The sequence below is a fragment of the Urocitellus parryii genome, chromosome Y, assembly GCF_045843805.1.
Source record: "Urocitellus parryii isolate mUroPar1 chromosome Y, mUroPar1.hap1, whole genome shotgun sequence".
Classification (NCBI taxonomy): Eukaryota; Metazoa; Chordata; class Mammalia; order Rodentia; family Sciuridae; genus Urocitellus; species Urocitellus parryii.
This window is the reverse complement of record NC_135548.1, coordinates 902,746-918,883: the sequence shown is the minus strand read 5'-3', so window position 1 is coordinate 918,883 and position 16,138 is coordinate 902,746. Positions and strand designations below refer to the sequence as shown.

The 16,138-nt window shown below is 43.0% G+C and overlaps 1 protein-coding gene across 1 annotated transcript; it reads right to left on the bottom strand.

Moving 5' to 3' along the window:
• Window positions 1-350: 350 nt before the first annotated feature.
• On the bottom strand, window positions 351-6,264 carry LOC113177293 (uncharacterized). The gene is made up of 4 exons (XM_077794193.1): window positions 6,255-6,264; window positions 2,849-3,010; window positions 1,626-1,910; window positions 351-1,541 (listed from the first exon to the last, which is right to left on the bottom strand). The coding sequence occupies exons 1-4, from the start codon at window positions 6,262-6,264 to the stop codon at window positions 583-585; spliced, it is 1,416 nt and encodes a 471-aa protein (XP_077650319.1). The 3' UTR covers window positions 351-582.
• Between the last annotated feature and the right edge of the window lie 9,874 nt (window positions 6,265-16,138).

The window sequence follows — 16,138 nt, the reverse complement described above, 5'->3', positions numbered from 1 at the left end:
TGCTGCTCCTGCTCATCTTTGTGTCTGTCCCTGCCCATTTGGGGAACTCGGGAACGACTGGCCTCATCTTCTTGGATCCCCAGCTCCTCACCCCATGTACATTCTCCTCAGCGCTCTCCCTTAGGGACCCGATGTCACTGTTCTCAAGGTGGCCCTCAATTTTCTCTCTGGCCAAAAAAAGCATCTCCGGACTGAACTTTGGTGAGCAAGTCTTCTTCTTTATGACCATGGCAAGTTCTGACGGCTTACTCCTGGCACCCATAGCCTATGACGACTCTATTGCCATGTGTCACCCCACTGTTACTACATATAAACAAGTGTATGTTAAGATGATTCTGGGGTCCCAGCAAGTCACTGTCTCTAAATACAAAATAAAAAGAATTGGGAATGTGGCCCAGTGGTGAGCGCCACCAGACTAAATCCCCAGTACAATACATGTGTATATATATGAGCCTTTTCTTCTATTTGAAGGTGAGAAGGAATAGTGATTTACCACATTTCACACTCAAAGGATATTTCTCCAGTAAGCTTCCTACATGTTTATGAGTGAATAGTAACAACAGAAGACTAAGCCAGTTGTATTCAAGAGTGTGATTTCTCTGCAATGTGAGCTTGTTCATGTCTCCAAAGGTAAGTGGATCTAGCAAAGGCTTTATCACATTGTTGACATTCATAGGGCTTCTCTCCAGTATGTGTTCTTCCATGTCTTTGAAGGTGACTGGATCTAGCAAAGCCTTTGCCACATTGTTGACATTCATAGGGCTTCTCTCCAGTATGTGTTCTTCCATGTCTGTGAAGGTGACTGGACCTAGCAAAGGCTTTGCCACACTGCTTACACTCATAGGGCTTCTCTCCAGTATGTGTTCTTCTATGTATGTGAAGCTCACTAGATGTAGCAAAAGCTTTTCTACACTGCTTGCATTCATACGGCTTCTCTCCAGTATGAAACCGTTCATGTACCTGAACGGAAGAGAATGTAGCAAAGGCTTTTCCACATTGTTGACATTCATAGGGCTTCTCTCCAGTATGTGTTCTTCCATGAATCTGAAGGTTACTGGATCTAGCAAAGGCTTTGCCACACTGCTTACATGCATAGGGCTTCTCTCCAGTATGTGTTCTCCCATGTATGTGAAGCTCAGTGGATGTAGCAAAGGCTTTTCCACATTGTTGACATTCATAGAATTTCTCTCCAGTGTGTGTTCTTTCATGGATCTGAAGGTGACAGGACCTAGCAAAGGCCTTTCCACATTGTTGACATTCATACGGCTTCTCTCCAGTGTGTGTTCTTTTGTGTACATGGAGCTGAGAGGATGTAACAAAGGCTTTTCCACACTGTTTACATTCATAGGGTTTTTCTCCAGTATGAATTCGTTTATGTATCTGAACATAAGAGGATGTAGAAAAGGCCTTTTCACATTGTTGACATTCATAAGGTTTCTCTCCAGTATGAGTTCGTTCATGTGACACAAGGGCAGAGGGCTTAGCGAAAGCTTTCCCACACTGCTTACATTCATAGGGCTTCTCCCCAGCATGTGTTCTCTGATGTATTCTAAATAAACTGGGGTAAGCACAGTCTTTCCCACATACCTCACATTTAAAAGGTGCATTTTCAGTGTGTGTGATCCTGTGCCTTTGAAGACTTGTGAGTGAAGTACAGGTCCGACCACCTTCTTTACATTCACAGAGTTTCTCTCCAGAATGAGTTCTTTCATGTCTTCTAAATAAAGAGGAGAAATGAAAGGCTTTCCCACATACCTCACATTGAAAAGGTTTACCTCCACTGTGTGTTCTCGTGTGTCTTTGAACACCTGTGGGAGAAGATGAGGCTTCAGCACATTGTTGATATTCATAGGGTTGCCACCCAGTATGAGTATCTTCATGACTTTGAATGTCACTGGAACAAATGGAGACTTTCCCACATACTCTATTTTCATAGGGTCCATCTCCAGTTTGTGTTAACATTTGTGTGTGAACACTTTGGGGAGTAACCACAGATTTCCTGTAATGTTTCAATTCACATGGCTTCTCTGCACATTCCTCATGCTTGTAGGGTTCATGTCCAGAGTGACATGTGACGTGCCTACGACAAAATGAAGGACATGTAGTCTTTTGCACACATAACACACTTACATGTATTTACTGTATTAAAATTTGTCTTTGTCCAGTTAAGAACTGGAATCTCACTGAAAGTTTCCCCACACTATCTTCTTGGCCTCTGAAGTTTACCACATGGCTTCTTTGAAGAATGACCAGCACATTATCAATGCTGGATTCATTCACATTGTTCTATTTATTTAAAGGTCATAAGCTTATGTTACTATGAATAACAGGTAAAGGCTAGGTTTTCTGACTTGTTCAAATTGCCTGAAAATCAACAGATTGAAAGGAAACAATCGTTTACAACACAGCTTCCCTATGGCTATCATGCAAATAGTGATATTCACATATGCAATTTCATAGTACTTTTTGAATGTCAAGAACTTTGAAAACACTGAATATCTGTTACAGTGAAGTATATATTTTCTGCAAAAAAAAATCTTGTAAGAATAAATACATTTCAAATTGTGCATATTTCTCTGGTTGGTTTGTTTTAGATATTATATGACATTCTCAGATTCCCTCCAGGATTCCTCTTGTGAGTACAATTACCTTAGAATGCTCCCAGAATGTTCAATCTGATCTTCAATGGTCTTGTCTTCCCATTTGTTTCCTAAAATGCAAAACCAGAATAATCTTTATAAATTTTTAGGAGCTAGAAATGCTTTTCCAAATCCTAGGTGCCATTTATGCTGCAATAATTCAACAACTGATTCTCTTTTCACCTTCTACATAAGTGACCAAAATAAACATGAGTTCTTCATTTGATTAATTTTAAAAACATCATTATTACCTATAGAAGCCAGGTTTTTGAGGACTTCCAGCATCACATCTCTGTAAAGGTTCTTCTGGGAAGGATCCAGCAAAGCCCATTCCTCCTGGTTGAAGTTCACAGCCACATCCTCAAAGGTCACTGAGATCTAAAATATCCCACAAATGTATAGTGATGACCAGGAGAGATTGACAGCATGAGAAATCTACACTCAACATGCATGATATTCACATGATTCCCTGACCTCTCGATGAATTCCACAATTTGGTCCATGAAATCCTTACTGAACTTGATTGTTCATGGCCATTCCAGCAGTAGAATTGGGCCACTCAAAAGGCAAACAGTAGAATGTTAGACACCCTTCCTTTGGTGTGTTCATAGGAAGTAAGAAAGCCTTCCAGGTCACTCCTAAATTCTCTGTTGGCTTTAACTATTACAGGTCCTAACATTATCCTGTGCAGTAGAGAGCTTATATTAACACTCCCAATATTACTTAGAAAAGAAAGCTGAGTAGAAAATTGCTGGAATCACAAAACAGCATTTCTGACAGATTCTGCCAACCACAGTGGCTCACTGGGCCTCCACAGTTAATGTCAACAACATGGAAATTACTGATCTCCCGTTTCCTTCTGAAAGTTTATTGTTCCCTCCTTAAATAAAGGCCTAGAATTAGGCACCACCCACAACCTCTGGGCATGGGTCACTAAGGATCTTCCCTCATAGGCAATATTTAGACAACATTTCACACAGTTGGTCACAATGTGTTCACTGGGGACTGAGCTCAATTTGGGTGATTATAACAAGAACAAATAGAAGTTTGCAGGTGATTGATTTACTCCAGAAGAAAACTAAGCCAACTAGTAATCAAACACAATGATTAACACCTTTATTCATTTTATTTTAATATAATGCTGTGAACCAAACTCAGTGCCTCACAAATGCTAGGCAAGCAATCTACCAGTGAGCCACAACCCCAGCCCCAAGCACCATGATTAACATGACAATTTGACAATATCTGGTGGTTAATGTCAAAGCAGAACGGAGTGTGTGGAAAGATGGCATGTGTCTCAGAAACAACTCAATGTGCCCAAGATGTCACCTGGTCAAAAACAACGGCCTTACAAAGCTATATAAGTCTGAAAAACAGCCTTCTTAACAGACAGCAGAAAGTGCTCTTCCAAACCTCATGTCAACAATGAATGTCCAATGATTGTCAAATTCCTGTGAACAGCAGATGTCTCACTCAGATGATGGACAACTATGAGACACACACCAATGTGGTGTCTCAAGGACACTTTGATCAAGAATGGGCCACATGTGCAATGGTGGTCTGAGCACAGTGATGGTGCAGGCAAACTGGAATCTACGTGGCAAAAGGTACTCCATCCCTCTATTCTGCAGACAAAAGTCCATGTATTACACGTTGAAATGTGAAAGACTAAAACACTTTTCAGAAAGTTAAAGGAAACATGGTTTTAATTATTTATTTATGGTGGGGCAGATTAAAAACATAGCAGAAATCAAATCCAGTCCAGGGGATAAAAATCATGCAGCCACATCCCTCTCACATTTTTTTTTTTTTTTTTTGGTGCTGGGGATCGAACCCAGGGCCTTGTGCATGCAGGGCAAGCACCCTAACAACTGAGCTATATCCCCAGCCCTCACATTTGATGTTTTAAGACAGAGTCTTGTCTGTTGCTTCCCTTCTGTCCCACCCCACTGGCACTCAGGGGAGTCTAGAAATGGACTGAACACAAGCCAGTTCACCACACACACCGCAGACCAAGCAGTTTCTAAGCAAATGCATGAAGCCTTCAAGAAACAGGAAGAGCACCCTAGGAGAAAGGGGAGAACACATTTCCATCCACTTTTCAACAACAAAATGTACAAAGAATACTGAAAAACAGGAAGCCATGGCTCAGCAAAGGAAAATACATGACTTGAGATTGACCAACCCTGAGCAAGATCAGACTTCAGAATCCCTAGGTTAAATTTTCTTCCTTCGTTTCTTTCTTCTTTCCGTTTTTTCTTTTCATTTCTTTTTTTTGTTTGTTTGTTTTGTTTTTTTATACCAGGAATGGAACACAGAGGTGCTTAACCACTAAGCCACATCCCCACCCTTTTAAATTTTATTTATTTACTTTTGTTTTGAGATAGGATCTAATTTGTTCAGGGCGTCTCTAACATATACTGAGGCTGTCTTTGTACTTGGAATCCTTCTGCCCATAACATGGGATTACATGCCTGTTCTGTTTCTGGTCTAAACTGTAAAATAACGCTCTTAAATATTAATATCCATGCAACCGAAACAAAGTGAAAAATACACCGGGTAGAGCCATAGAGAACTGTCTAGGACAATGAAGAATGCACACTTACACTGGAGACATCAGCCTGACTCTGCTGGATCAGAAAGGCAGACAGGAGGGCTCCACTGGACTTCAGCCAAAGGGGAAGCACACAGAGTTCTCAGGGTCACAGCAACACCCCCAGGACAAAGCACATCCTGAGCCATAAACCACACCTCTACAAGCATGCAACCCCAAAGAAATCCCATGTATGCTCAAAGAACATGGAGGGTAAAGCAGAAATCAGATAAGAAGCATCCAGAAAGCCTTTAGACAAATGGAGGTGATGCACAGGGCTCTAAACAGATCAAGAGAAAGAGGTGACTCGAGAGCAAAGGTGACCATTCTAAAGGAAATAACATGTAAAAGTCCACCATAGGAAATCTGTAGAAAACAGCACAGGGGATGCTTCATTGGTACCTAAGTCATCGAAAGCACGTTTCAGAAAAAGAAGAGCTAAAGCAATCATTGAAACGTCCACTTCAGGAGACCAGAGAAAGAAGAGCAGGTAAACCTAAATCAAGCACAGGAAGGTAACAGAGTGGGTGTTGATGAAACCACAATCAGGAAATCCGCAGTCTGCAAAATCAAGCCCTTCATGAACATCAGCATCACTGATAAACTGACTTAAGGCTAAGAATACAGAGGACAGGGATTGGGCTTGTGGCTCAGTGCAAGAGTGCTTCCCTAGCATATGGGAGGAACTGGGCTCAATCATCACCACCATGCAAACAAAATAAATAAAATAAAGGAATAAAATATACAATAACTTTAAAGCAAAGAGCAACAGAACTGATAAACTAAGAGAATTAAAAGTATCATCATGACAAATGCATTGAGATTAAAGATTTTCATGAATATGTGCTTGACACAAATTAGACAACTTAGAGATATTGGACCATTTCTCGGAGAGAGACAATCTCCTACAACTTACACACAGGGTAAATACACAAAAGAGATGAGCCCATGGTTACCGAAAAAACAGACTCAATAACTAATTACTACCCCAAAAGACAAAGCAAGGCTCTGACATCTCAAACAGGCTTCCATGAGACACATAAGAACTGCCACCAACTTTCTACTTTTTTTCCTACAACACACAAGGCAAGTTGAATTTCCTAATTCTTTTGAGACTTAAGTTAACATATTATCCAAATCAAATAGATAAAGAAAAGTATTAAATAAAAAAGGATATTATGAATGACTCTCATGATCATCAATGCAAAATTCCTCATCAAACATTACTGAATTGAGACCCAAAATAAAATTATATACCGCAGCCAAGAGGGAATTATTACAACTCTGCGAGGCTGATTCAAAACTGAAAAATCAGTTAACATTACCCATCACAACACAAAGCTAAATAATAAATATCATGACTACATCAATAGTTAAAGAAAAAAGTTAAGAATAATGGAAAAACACACTCAAGCTCAGAAAAACATCAATGTCTTTATAGAGAGACAGCATGATCCTTTTCTCTATGTGGAATCATGAAGAATCATGAAAAGCAACGAGAAGATATTAGTGTTGTCATGCTAAATAAGAGGACAATTATTATATGATTGACATCAGCCAGCTGGGCATGGAGGCAATGCACATGGTCTCTAACACTCGGGGGCCTGAGCACTAACACTCAGGGGGCTGACCAGGATGGTCACCACTTTGAGTCCGGACTGTGCAATTTAGCAAGTCTGTGTTTAAAATAATAATAATAATAATAATAATAATAATAATAATAATAATAATAATAGAATTGGGAATGTAGCTCAATGGTAGAGCAGCCCTGAGTTCAACAACCAGCACCAAAAACAAACACCTCTTATACAGCACCAATAAAAGAGAAATACTCATATGTAAATCTGATAAGAATCTATAAAAAAAAAAACTGCAAACTTCTAATGAGAGTGTAAAAGACAAGGCAAATACATGCAGATATTTCATGTTCACAGATGAGAAGCCTCAGGGTCATTATTAATTCTTACCAATTTCAGTTATGGATTCAATATGATCCCAATAAAAATTACTTTAAGTTATGTTTTCAGTAAAAGATCAAGAACAACCAACACAGTCATGAACACTAAATTCTCAAGATGGACACCACCCGAGGTTAGGAACTACTAAAAACCTACAATCATCAAGACTGTGGTATTTGGCACAGTATAAATATATTCCACTGATTTTTTAAAAAAAGGAGCAAAGAAAAATCAATGGAAAATATACTCTCCTGGAAAAAGTTGCCAAGGCAGCTGGACATTAATATGCAAAAAAAGAAAACACATTCACTTCACAAATGTCACAGAATCAGCTCCCAGTGGAGGCTCAGACTCAAGGTAGGACACAGAGCTGGGGCTGCAGCTCTAGCACAGCACCGGCCTGGCACTTAGCAGGCCCTGGGATCACTTGTCAGCACCAAAAAAAAAATTGCCTATGCATCATAGTACAAAATGCAAACTTCAGAACTTCACTAAAATGACACAGAAGTACTTACAGAGAAATCTGGGCTGGCATGACAGCTTCATATGCAACATCAGACACATGATCTGTGAGTGAAAAACTTGTAAATCGAACTTGATCAAAATGAAGTTTGTGTTTTCCAAAAGATGCCTTTGAGAGAATGAGAAGACATGCTGGAGAACTGGACAAAATGTTGTCACGACACATAGTGACACTGGGTTGGTATTCAACATGCAGGAAGAACACTCAGTAAGAAAGCAAGCAACTAAGTTGGAAGTGGGCAAAAAAACCTGGAAAGACACTTATCCAAGAAATAGAGACTGTTAACACAGGTGTGAGAAGATATTCACCAGCACTTAATTAGGAAACTTTAAATTAAACAATAAGGTGCCACCAGATACCCACTGGAGTGGCCAAATGCCAAACATTGAAAGCACTGAAAGACAGAGAAAACATGGATCGGCAAGAACTCTTCCCTTGCTCATATGAACAGAAAGAATAACAGCCTCTCTGGAAGACAGTCAATCTCTTACCAAATAAACATGGTGCACTCCAGAATTAAGTCACCACACTCCCAAGTGTCTACCCAAATGAGATGAAAATGATGTGCACAGAAAACCTCACAGCTGTGACTATAGCAGCCATATCCAGAACTGCCTAAAGCTAGAAACAAGGAAGATGTCACTTTCAATACTGAATGGACAAACTGTGGTTTAATCACACCAAAGAATGTCATGCAGTAAATGAGCTCTGCAGCCTGGAAAGACACAGCACCCTTAAAGGCAGACTGGTAAGTGGGAGAAGCCAGTTTGCAATGGCCAAGTGCAGTAAGATTCCAAGTCAAGAACATTCTGGAAAAGACAACATTTTAGATGCACTAGCAGAACTGATGGGTGCCAGGGACTCAGGGAGCAGAGAGGGAGGGAGGAATGAGGAGGAGTGATGAACGGGTGGAACCCAGGATTCCCAGAGGAGTGAAATTCTTCTGTATGACATTATCTTGTAAACTACGTGACACACAAAATCACATCACACAGAGGAGGAACCGTAAGGTAAAGGATGAACTTTGGCTTATCATAGTGTGTTCCTCCATCCACTCTCTTCATCAAATGTCCAACACTGGTTCAGTAACTGATATCCTACGCCAACGCAAGATGTTGAAAACAGGGGAGAGTATAAATTGGAGATAGGGATGTTTGATACTATGTGTAACGAATGGCTCATTTGAATTGTCAACTTGATTGGATTAAGAGATGCTGATAGGAAGGGGCTTCTGGGTGTGTCTGTGAGGGTGTGTCTAGGAATGATTGGCATGTGAGATAGCCAACTGAGGTGGGGAAACCTCCTTCAGCTAGGCAGCCCCATCCAATAGGACAGTGTCTTGGGTGGAACAAAAGTTGGAAGAAGGAGGAAGCAGCAGCAGAGCAAGCCCCTTTCTTCTCCAATGGCTGCTGCAGTGGCCTGAGGATATCAGACTCTGCATTCTTCACTCTCCCAAAGTGGACTCTGCCAGTGATTCTCCAGGGAGGTTCCAAAACCTTTGGTCTGGACTAGGGCAGCACCATTGATCCCTCTCGTTCTGAGGCTTCAGCCTCTTGGACTCTGCAGCTACTACTTCTCAAGCTCTCCAGCTGCAGAAGGCCACTGTGGACATCCAGCTTCGGGTCAAGTAGGCCAATCTAATACGTCCCCTTTTATAACCACACTTCCTCTTGATACTGTTCCTCTAGCGAACACTGACTAATAAATTAAATAAGCCTGAAATTGCTCTGGAAAACAAAGATTATTTAATAAAAAAAAGTGGATAAATATCTTACCATTGAGTCTCACAAATATATACCCAAGAAACAATATTACATACTGAAAACCTTTTTCATAATAATGTAAAAATAAAGGAAAAAGGAAGAGTCATAGTTTCAAATTTCAAAACTTGAGACAAAAGCAAGGAAACTGATTTTCAATACTGTGTCCATCTGGAGAGAAATGGGATAATAAGTCTAAAAGGCATTCCAAGTGCTGGTGTGGTGGTGTTGTTATGGGCGAGGCTGTATGGACAATGACCAAACAGACTCCATTTTACCCTGAGACTCCATATCATGTAAGAAATGCTTCTCCCGTGGGAAAGCCCCTCCTCTGTACCCCCTAATAGTTACCTAGCATAACATACTTGGCAACACAAAGTAGCAATTCTTATATAATGTGAAATTGTTCTCTTTGGTTTCCATTTTTCTTGGGCAATGTACCTTTGCTGTCATTCTGGTTACTGATGTGGTCAATTAGTTTCTCAGCTACCTTAGTCGTGGGGTGGGGGGGATAGAGTGGGGCGTGCCCATCAATCGTACACAAGCAAGATAGTATCCATAAGCCAATCATCTTATGCCTAATGTAACCACACTAGGAGGGTGCTCTAAATATGGCTATCATCAGGAAGGGTCTTTGTCCCTAGGGAAGGGGGTTTCTAAGAAGTTCCATGTCCAAGCTCCTGGTTATCAGTTTCCTGGCCTGGCAGCTTGGCAATGCTAACCACAAAGCTAAGGATGTGGTTTCACTAACGGCTCACTAGAGCAGAGCATCCCATCCTGCAGCCCTTCCTATCAGGCCTGAACGAGTGGAGATTCTTCAAGCACTCAGAGCTGCTCAGAGCTGCTAGCTGCTAGCTGCAAACGGAAAGTTATTCCAACATACCTTGTCAGAGATTGATTGTCTAGATGTTAATAACCACTGTCTAACTTGTAGTGAACTAGGGTCATTTTGACCCACTTCCCTTCTGCTGGCTTGCTGCTCCGCCAACCTGGAAAGTCCTGTGGGAAATACCAATGTACCCATTGCATTGTCTCACTAAATGCCCAATTCAGCTTCTGCACCTGCTTACTTATAGTTGCGTCAACCCAGATGGAGTTTTTACCTTTAAATATCTTAAAACGCTCAGGCTTGGAGCTGTTCCTTGCAGACAAAATTATGGGTCCTGCGGGGAGTCATCACCTGCTGGCCAGCTAAATAAAGACTCTTCAATTCAGACAGAACTGGGACTTGATATGTTTTCTGAGGGACCCGCCCCGCAACAATGTGCACCTGCAATTTCAGCCACTAGGGAGGTTAAGGCATAAAAATGGCAAGTTTGAGGCCAGTCTCAACAACTTAGAAACACACTCAGAAATTTAGTGAGACTGTGGTCTTTGTCAAAAATAAAAAGAAGGGACTGGGACTGTAGCCGAGTGGCAGAGCATTTTCTAGCATGTGTGAGGCACTGGGTATGATCCTCAGCACCATAGAAAAATAAACAAAATAAAGATATTCTGTCCATCTACAACTATAAAAAATAAAATAAAAAAATAAAAATAAATAAATAAGAAGAAGGGCTGAGGATATTCTCAGTGATTTAGTCCCCAGTAAAACACCTGCCCACCTCCAAAATACTGTTCACAAAGTTGAAATTTTTTTTTGGAGGATAACTAAGCATGAGCAAGTTCATGGCTTCAATCCACAGTAATCAGTAAGTAAGCAAATAAATAAACAACAGTCCATAATATTAATTTTCTTGGTCTGGAGAGTAGCTTGGTAGTAGAGAATTTGCCAAGCATGCATGTGGCCCTCAGTTCAATCCCCAGCAGTTCACACACAAAACAAAACAAAACAAACTAACTAACTAATTAAAATACATGTAATGAGTGATAAAAAAATGATTACAGGGCTGGGGATGTGGCTCAAGTGGTAGCGCGCTCGCCTGGCATGCGTGCGGCCCGGGTTCGATCCTCAGCACCACATACAACATACAACCATGTTGTGTCCGCCAAAAAAAAAAACTGAAAAATAAATATTAAATAATTCTCTTCTCTCTCTCTCTCTCTCTCTCTCTCTCTCTCTCTCTTTCTTTCTTTAAAAAAAAAATGATTACAATAAAAATGGTATACAATGAGAGGCATAAAATACAACAAAATCAATAGAAAGACAACACACTTTCTCACAAAGGAGACTGAATGTTCCCATGATCTACACTCTCTGAAAAAAACACTGAACATTTCAGTAAATTCTGTGAACTTTAGGGCATGGTTTCCTGTGTTTTTGGGGTGAACTTAAGAAAAACTACATCTAAAAATGGGAATAGTAGACTGTATCTAAGAACAGCCAAAATGTGGTACAGAACAGAGTGAGTAGAGAGCGCATTTATCTTACTTCCAGTTTCTTAAGCTAAAAGGCCAATTTCCAAAGGGGTGGCCCTAGGAGGAGGCAGTTGGCAGTGAACAAGAATCAGGTGACATGGTGAGAGTGCTCATGAAGGGGATCAGCACCCTTATTTAGGCACATGTATCTCTCCTACCCAGAAAATGGGTGTCATTTACTATTTCACTGATAAATTATTCAGTGGTTAAATGATCACAGTTGGGTATTTTAGGTATTGCCAAAATCGTCCTTAAAATTTACAATGAAGATGGGTGCAATGGTGTACACCTGTAACCCCAGATGTGCAGGGGTCAGAGGCCCTAGGCAATGTGGTAAGACCCTGGCTTCAAACAAATAATCTGAAAGGGGCTGGGAATGTGGCTCCGTGGTTAAGCACCTCTGGATTGCATTCCTGATACCAAAAAAACCACGCAGTTAACAGGAACTTGTCAAGTCCAGACAACAACAGCAACAAACAGTCATCCCCTGTCAAATTCTCCACCTTGTAAAAGACAGAAACTGATGTTTTCAAGAAATAACATTCATAAATTTATACATCACTATTTTTGAAGAAATCGGTTCATATTCTGCAGCAACAATGCAAAAGAAAGTTTCTATCTTAAGTGGCATTTGGAATCTAGGACCTGGATTTCAGACAAAATTGAATCTCACAAACTTTCTATACATACTCAGGGTAAAGTTAAGAAAAACTACAGGGGTAGCAAAAGGTAAATTAGTTTGTCGTTGTTGTTGCTGTTGTTGTTGTTATGGTACCAGGGAATAAACCCAGAGTCATTTTATCACTGAGCCATTTTCCAGCCATTTTTATATTGCATTTTGAGACACAGTCTCCTCAAGTTGCATAAGGCCCAGCTAAGTTGCTAATGCTGTCCTGAAATTTGCAATCTTCCTGTCTCATCCTCTGGAGCGGCAAGGATCACAGGTGAGCACCACTGCACCTGGCTGTAAATTAGGATTTTTAACAACGGAAATGTAACTAGACTTTTTTAATCCACTTCTTTCAAAAGTGGTATTCTTGCCAGGGACAGTGGTTAGGGGTCTTGGGAAGTTCAAGAAGGAGGATCACAAGGTGGACGCCAGCTTCCACAACAACTGGGAGGACAGCTCAAAATTAAATAAAAGGGGAGGCTGGGGATGTGGCTGAGAAAGCTCCCCGATTAAAAAGAACTATTCTGTCCAATATTTCACTAGATGAAAAGTGACAATTAGCGGGCGGTGTCCATTTGGACCGAGTGGGAAGAACCAACGTCTGGCCGAGCTGTGAGGTGGAGGGAAGGTGGGTTTAGAAGGCAGGAGGCGCCTGCAATTTGGGGGACCTACAGCAGCCTCCGGAGGAGCTCCCCTGGGAGGAGGAAGGTGCATTTGTGGCCCTGCTTCCTCCACGTTGGGAAGAGTGGGTCGGGCCACCAGTAGGGAGCAAAGGGGACACCAGGGACCTGAGCCACCCTTCCAAACCCAGGGAACAGGACCCAGGGCCACCTGACAGCGGAGACTCCGCGGCGCTCCGCAGCTCCCCTCAAAAACCCAAAACCCAGCTCACCCCGCGAGCCCAGTGGACAGGGCCCAAGGCCACCCGCCAGCGGGGACTCCACTGCGCTCTGCAGCTCACCCGCGCGCAGGGCCCCAAGGCAGGTGCTGACCGCGCACCTTCAGCCCTGGTCGCAAACTCACCATTTTTGTTTTCTGTGGTGACCCAGCGTCCTCTCGAGGAACCTCCGGGCACCCGAGATGGGGGTGTGGGGGGGTCACAGGCAGCGCAGAGTCACCTGAGTCCCTGGAGCAGAGAACTCGAGTCTTGGGGAAGGAGTAGCCCAGTTGGAGAGGAAGAAAAGCCCGCGAGATTGCGGAAGCCCGCCCTTCCCCATTTTCTGCGCACTGATTGGACAGTTCCCCCCAGCGACCCTGATGGATGGCCTCCAGGCCCGCCTCTGCATCGTGACTGACAGCTACCATCATCCAATCACTGGCTGAAATTGGGTTAGTGACAGGTTCTTGGCCCCAGCCCTTTTCAGGCGGAGCTTCCCCGCTGTGCAGGGAACTAATCCAGGTGGGAAGCCTTGGCTTAGCCTCTAGTATGGAGGCGCCATGTGGCTCTGCTATATGTGTGCAACAGCCATAGAGTGCTTTCCGAGCATGGCGAGGCCCTACGTTTAACCTCAACACAAAAACAAACCCTTGCTTCTCAGGGAGGCTGAGGCTGGAGGAGCCCAAGGTCAGTGAGACCTTCTCTTAAAATAAAAGGAAAAGGGTGGGATGTAGCTCAGAGGTCCAGGTCAAGCCCCACTGGGTTTATTCCCCAGTAACTCAAAGAAAAAGAAAGAACTATATAACATATATATTGTTTTTTTCAGCTGATGCGACCTCAAGCAACTTAGAAAGACACAGTCTCCACATTTTTGAAACACTATTTAAAGATATCATATGTATGACCCATACATAATATCTAAAAATGAGAACAATTTGAAAACTATTTTAGTAATTCTCATCACCTTCCGGCCTTTGTGGCTTTGAGGAGGCAGCCTGAGCTATGAAAGGAAGCAATTGGGGTTGGCTCTGATGCTCAGGGTTCCATCCCCAGCACAGAGGGTGGGGGAGGAAGGAAGGCAATCCTCTAGGGCAGCAATGTGCGGTGGAAATAAAATGGGTGCCTTGTGCTTAGTGAGCATGTTCTACTTCGACTGTTAGGAAGTCTTATGCAGAGACCTGACTCTGGGGATCCCACAGGTCTGGTCAGGTGTATGCCCCAATATCAAACAGAAAAGGTCATGATGCAAAGCAGGAAAGGAACTTTGACCAGTGCAGCTACACCAGGAAGACAAGGAAACCCTGCCCTTATGCTGTCTTCAGGTGCTGACAAGGACTTTGAGGTTTTATAGAAGGACAATCATAGGCATGTAAAGAAAGGGAAAAGTGTATGTAGGATTCAGTATTACCTGTAGGACTTAGGCTTCAGGCATCTGAGGGTCTCATGTCTGTGAGCTCACACTCACTTGCCCCCTTGACACATGTCCCTCTACTGCACAGACTGACCTCATTTTGTCTCTCAGGAGGAAGTCCCCCTCCAGTGTATTGTTTCCATGTCAAGGTTTCAGATGCACCAACATTTTCAAGGAAACCCACAAGCCCTAGAAAGAACATACCCCCAGAAGCTGACCCAGCGTCTCAGCATGAGGAGGCAAGTCTCTGAGGCCCTGGGGTGACGCCTGTCACCCTTTTAGACCAGGGAGCGGCAACTCCAGCTCTGCAGGCTCAGGTTCTCCTTCTCCTGCTAGGCCCCCCACCTCCATCTGCAACCCACCCCAGAGCTGCTCTTAGGGCCACACAGGGAAGGCACCCAGGGCTGGGTTTTGGTGACTCTGGGTCATCCAACACCTGTGCTTCACCCCTCCCCCCCCGCCATTGCTGGTCCCCTCCCGGGCCTGAGTAGGGCCATGTACTGGGGTCGGCGTGCACCCCTCTACTCCATGGATCCCAAGACTGCGGCTGGACATTCAACTGGGGCCCTCCTTACCTAGTTTTGATCACAGGCTGTGTATGAAGAAAATCATCACACGATGTTCCCAGGGCTACTGAGGTTCCCTGAACACAGAGGGAAGTCCAGCCTGGGTTTTCCGGCATATTCCACCTAAGTATTAATCATGGTGAGAAAAGCTGAATTGGATGTCAGTGGTTAAAATTCCCTGCTAAAGATGTTTAAGAAAGGGACCAGATGAAAACATGGAGGAAAACCTGCAGCGCTGCATCTACTGACGTGGTCATCAGTGGGTCCACACACACAGCAGCAGCAAACTCACCACCTGAGCAAGGGGAGGGCTCAGTGCTAGGGCACCTGTCTAGCAGGCACAAGGCAAGATTGGGTCCCTGGCACCAGGGAAAGAGAAGAAATAGAAAGCAACTCAATTAAGTACAGGGCAAAGTATATTTTGAGGAGATGCCTCTCCAAACAATACATACAAATTACAACTTTTATAATGTCCTTAAATGTGCCTACTCACAACACAACACATGAGACTTAGAAGAAACACAAATGACAGAGTGGTGGTCCCACAGTCATCAACAGGGCAAGATGGCAGCAAGGAAAAGAAAGAGGCCAGCTGCAGGACATAAATGGGCACATCTCTATGGTCCCAGCTTCTAGGAGGCTGAGGCCGGGTGACCATAAGTTTGAGGACAGTGTCACCCCATCTCAAAAAATAACAATAAAATGGCTACGGGGAAGTTCAGTGGTGGAGCACTCCTGGGTGAAATCTGAAGGAAAGAAAGGAGCAAAGGAGGAACAAAGAGA

Coding starts and splice junctions, on each gene's coding strand:
- LOC113177293 (XM_077794193.1), bottom strand. Junction 1,911..2,848: donor TAATCAAATGAAGAACTCAT/GTTTATTTTGGT, acceptor TATGTGGGAAAG/TCTCCATTTGTTCCAGTGAC. Junction 1,542..1,625: donor CACAAGTCTTCAAAGGCACA/GGATCACACACA, acceptor TTAGAATACATC/AGAGAACACATGCTGGGGAG.